The 4,381-nt window shown below is 36.7% G+C and overlaps 1 protein-coding gene across 1 annotated transcript in view; it reads right to left on the reverse strand.

Annotated features, from left to right (window-relative positions):
* Positions 1-3,162, reverse strand: part of LOC103728795 (olfactory receptor 14J1-like) — a 13,311-nt gene extending 10,149 nt beyond the window's left edge. Inside the window, exons 1-2 of the mRNA XM_017796508.2 lie at positions 3,157-3,162; positions 1,595-2,024 (exon numbers count right to left, since the gene is read on the reverse strand). Of these exons, the coding sequence (XP_017651997.2) occupies positions 1,595-2,024; positions 3,157-3,162 (436 nt within the window). The remainder of the gene's footprint in view (positions 1-1,594; positions 2,025-3,156) is intronic.
* Between the last annotated feature and the right edge of the window lie 1,219 nt (positions 3,163-4,381).

Raw genomic sequence — 4,381 nt, forward strand, 5'->3', positions numbered from 1 at the left:
GAATAATAACTGATTAATAAAATCTTATATCCTAAAGTTCTAAATTTCTCTGATCTAGTGTATAATTCCTTCCTTCCTTTTTAATTTTTTAATATGCATTTTAATATCTATATAAGTACATTTTGATATTGCTTACCCTAGAAGATTGCACTCTACTACAGAAATTCTCTAAATAGCCTGCTAGTATAAGCAGGAGCATTATCTTTTTTAATAGTAGTTGAAATTTCCTAACAACAAAGCAAGCCAACAGATGTTCAATATTATAATTATTGAGTTCTTCAAATAAAGGAGTAGCCCTAACAAACGTGGAACAAGTATCCAAGGTAACATAAACAAACTTAGAATAACAAATTTAGAACAAGTATCTATGGAAACATAAACAAACAGTATATGGAAACATGCAAACACCATAACTATCCAAATAATGCAATACTATTAACTAACTGAAATCATAGTGTATATTAGAAGAGATATATATGCACATATAACATCATTTAAACTAACTGGAGCCAGCTGGTCAAAATATTTAGAATTTAATTTTAGAGTAAGGAAAGGGACAGTAAACCGAATGGGTGGCCGTCAAAACGTGATAGACAACTGTCGAAACTGAATGGACACCTATTGAAAGAGCAACAGAATGGATAGCTTTCGAAACAGCAACCCCCCAAGGGCTGCCTCTCAGGATGTTCTATACTATTAAGCAACAAGTACTAATTTGCAGAAGAAATCTAAGCATAGCCTACAGTAGCCATCTATATAACATTATTTACAAACATATTTAACATTATTATTATTACAGAACTATCAACTAAAATTCACACTGTAGCTGTTTTAATTGTACAGTGCCTTATACCCTTAGGCTGTTTTGTAGTTCCCTTTTCTTTTCACAGGGTCAGAGGGCCAACCTGAACCTGGGAAAAATCTTGGAGAACATATCTTGAGATAATAGGCTTGAGTCTGAAGTGAGAAGATCCTATCCTACCTCCAGAGTCAGTGTCTCAATGAGCTCAAACAGCATAAGACAATTTACCAATATAATTAATTCAAAAAGGCATTTGTTTTTCTTAGCCTAAAATTTTTTACTTGCGTGGTGAATCCCTTTGAAGAGGGCTGCCAATCTGGAGTTGGAAAAAAAAATTGTATTACATGAATCGGACCAAGCACCCATGACCTGGGGAATAATTTAATCCAGATTTATACAACAAAATGCTCCTTATAAGAACACAGAAAACAATAATAGTACTTAAAAGAAAATGCAAAGAGACAACATCCTAATACTCTACTTTTAATCTATCCCTGACATTGTAGCATAGGCATTCTATAAGAAAACGTTAGAGGGTGCTATTGTTACAGTTATGGCTGAGGGAAGGTCCCCAGCTGCACTACCTGTGGTTGCAGGGTTGAGGTAAAAGATGGTTGGCTGCCCCCATTACTTGTGAGGGGCCCCGGGGAAGGCCCCAATTCTCATTTCCCAAATGTTGTGGTTGAAACACAGGCATTGGTTCAGTATTTCTTATAATATTTCCATAAATATCTGTCTTAGATCTACAACCTCAAGCCCAATGCACGCCACGATGACAGCAGGAACATTTACCTGGTGGTCGGGACGGTACCTTAAGGCACTGCTTTTTAACATGTCCTTCAGTACCAAAACCAAAACATTTTAGTTCTGATTTCATTGTCCCCTTTTGAGGATTTATAGAAGCTGCCAAAGTTTGAGCAAAAAGCTGCATCTTTCTATGTTCAGAGTGAACATTACGACAGGCTTGGGCATATCCCATAATGTCTCCTGTCTCTTTTATAGGTAAAATAGCTCTTTGACAATCCTCATTTGCATTTTCATAAGACATAACTTTTACAATTACTTCTTGAGCAGCAACCCCAGGAACAGAACTTTCCATAGCCTTTTGAGGGCGAGCCAAAAAGTCTCCATATGACTCCTGAGATCCCTGAATAATTTTAAGCCAAGGACGATGCTTTACTCCCTCATGTTGTATATGATCCAAATCTTCAAGATAGATCTCCTAAAGTTGAGCATGAATAGCTTCAGGTACATTAACCTGTTGTGCAGGCAAATCATAAGCTCCTGTTCCTGTTAACAAGGATAAGTAAGAGCTCTAATATGTGCATCAGTAGAAGCATCATTATCCCTAGGTTGTGAGGCAGCAAGGTCATAATACCACATAGTCCACTGAATATACTCTGATGGTTTCAACAGTGATCTACCCAGTACTTTCCAATCCTCTGGAGCAAGATTCCCATAATGATTAACAAGCCTAAAAGAATTTCTTTCACATAAGGTGACTGTGGACCATATAGTATTACTTGGATGTCGAATAACTGGAAATACAGCTTTAGACAAAATAATTCCAGAGTCAGATTCAGATTCAGAAGTTTGTGCCAACAATTTTGCAAGAGCCGCTGTTGCTCTTGACCTTCGTTTAGGTTTCCTTTTTACTTTATGCTTAGTCACAACCAGTCTCTGTAATTCCTTTCTAATGTATCAAGCCATAACTGAATCCTCATCAGAATCTAATGAGTCTTCTGTTTCATCTGAACTTGGAAAACTTGGAGCCAAACAAGGAGGAACTAAAGGCTCCTTCCTTGCAAAAGTATCTAAAGAAGGCTCTGAAGAAGTAGCCTCTTGAATTTCTTTAGCAACTTTATTTTTTATTCCTCAGGAACATCAAAGAGATTAACTGCTTCATTAGAAGTACAAAAACCTGAGCCAGTGACAAGCTATACGGACAGTGATTGATTAGTGTGATAGTTGTTCTAATGAATGCCCACACAGACCAAAAATCAAGCAGTATTCTTAATGCTTTTTCCACCTGAGAATGTAAAGAAACAAAAGGAGTAGACTTACCCTGTCCCATTATACTTACTTAAACTGCAACCCTATCCTCAACACCTCCTTTGGGTGCAATGTTTGGGGTCCCTGTTTGGGTGCCAGCTGTCATGGTTCAGTGACCACAATTCAAGCCTGATCGGCTTGGGGATCCCGAGGTTAGGTGCAAGAGAAATCAGGATGCAGGGGATGCAGTGGGGTGTGAACCAATGCATACTTTATTCTAAGAAACAACCTTATTTATAGTACAAGAGGAAGAGAAAATATTTTTCTCAAGCCAAATTATCTCATCATGATGTTTAAAGTACCTTCATGATATTTACAGTTATAGGACAGGAGGACAGGTATATAAAATCCAATACACCACTTTAAGACAATGTTTGTGTGAGTCACCACAATGTCAGCAAAACTGGGTGATGTGATCAGCAAGCAGTCTTCACCACTTGGTGGATACCAGATCTGAGTAGTATAAAGTAATCATGAGTTGAACAATAGGATGGACAGAAGAATTACTCATGGAGGAGAAATTGAGAACAAATTAGCAAATAAAAAAAGAGGAAACAAGGAATGAACTGTGGAATCTGCCAATGATAACTTCTGTGCAGAGGCCCTATGGTTAAATGCTGCATATCTGACACTGTCCTGTGGGGCATTGGCATCTCTGGGTGTTAAGTGAGTTTGAAGAGGATCATTATTTACAAGTACTGAATTAAATATTTCTATAGTGTAATAGGAGCATCTCATAATATTTATCTCTTAAGCCTTCTCATTCAATGAAACAAGAAATTCTATATTGTTAATTATCTCTAATTAATGCCATGATTTTGTTTCACTTGAGATTAGTAAAATTATATTTGTGAGTGAAAACATTTTATGTTATGATATTAATTTTCTAAGATTTATTTTTTGAATTCTAAAATTATATGTGTGTGCGTGTGTGCGTGTGTGTGTGTGTGTGTGTGTGTGCATATGCACTTGATTGTGGGAAACTGTGGGTTACAGAAAAGGCACCAGATTCCCCAGAGCAGTAGTTACAGTCAGCTATGTTGCCTGCATGGGTGCTAGGAAAGTTCCTGTGGAAGATCAATGAGTATCCTTAACTGCGAAGCCATCTCTCCAGCTCCTGATGAAACTTATTCTCAATAATTAATTCCATAGTGGATTCTCTACTTCAAGGATGTTAATGCAGAGTACCAATAAGCATCGATGGAATTGCAATGTTTTATCAAAGAGGCAACTCCACTGTATGACATGAAGCCAAGGGTATATTCATACACATTTAATATGTTCATGAGTTCATATATTCATACTCTTTAGAATAATGACCATAAAGAGCAAGCATTTGAAAGAGGATTGGTTTAACAGAGCATACAGTCATTAAAATAATTTCACATGTTAATCTGAAATAGCCTTCTCACATGATTTCATAAATGAAGTTTATTAATCACTATATTTGGTATTACAATGGAATATAATGCATGCACCAGGGCTGACACTAGTGAATACTATGTAGTGCTTTTTAAATGTGTATGA

The sequence above is a fragment of the Nannospalax galili genome, unplaced genomic scaffold, assembly GCF_000622305.1.
Source record: "Nannospalax galili isolate Female #2095 unplaced genomic scaffold, S.galili_v1.0 scaffold1930, whole genome shotgun sequence".
In the NCBI taxonomy this organism is placed as follows: Eukaryota; Metazoa; Chordata; class Mammalia; order Rodentia; family Spalacidae; genus Nannospalax; species Nannospalax galili.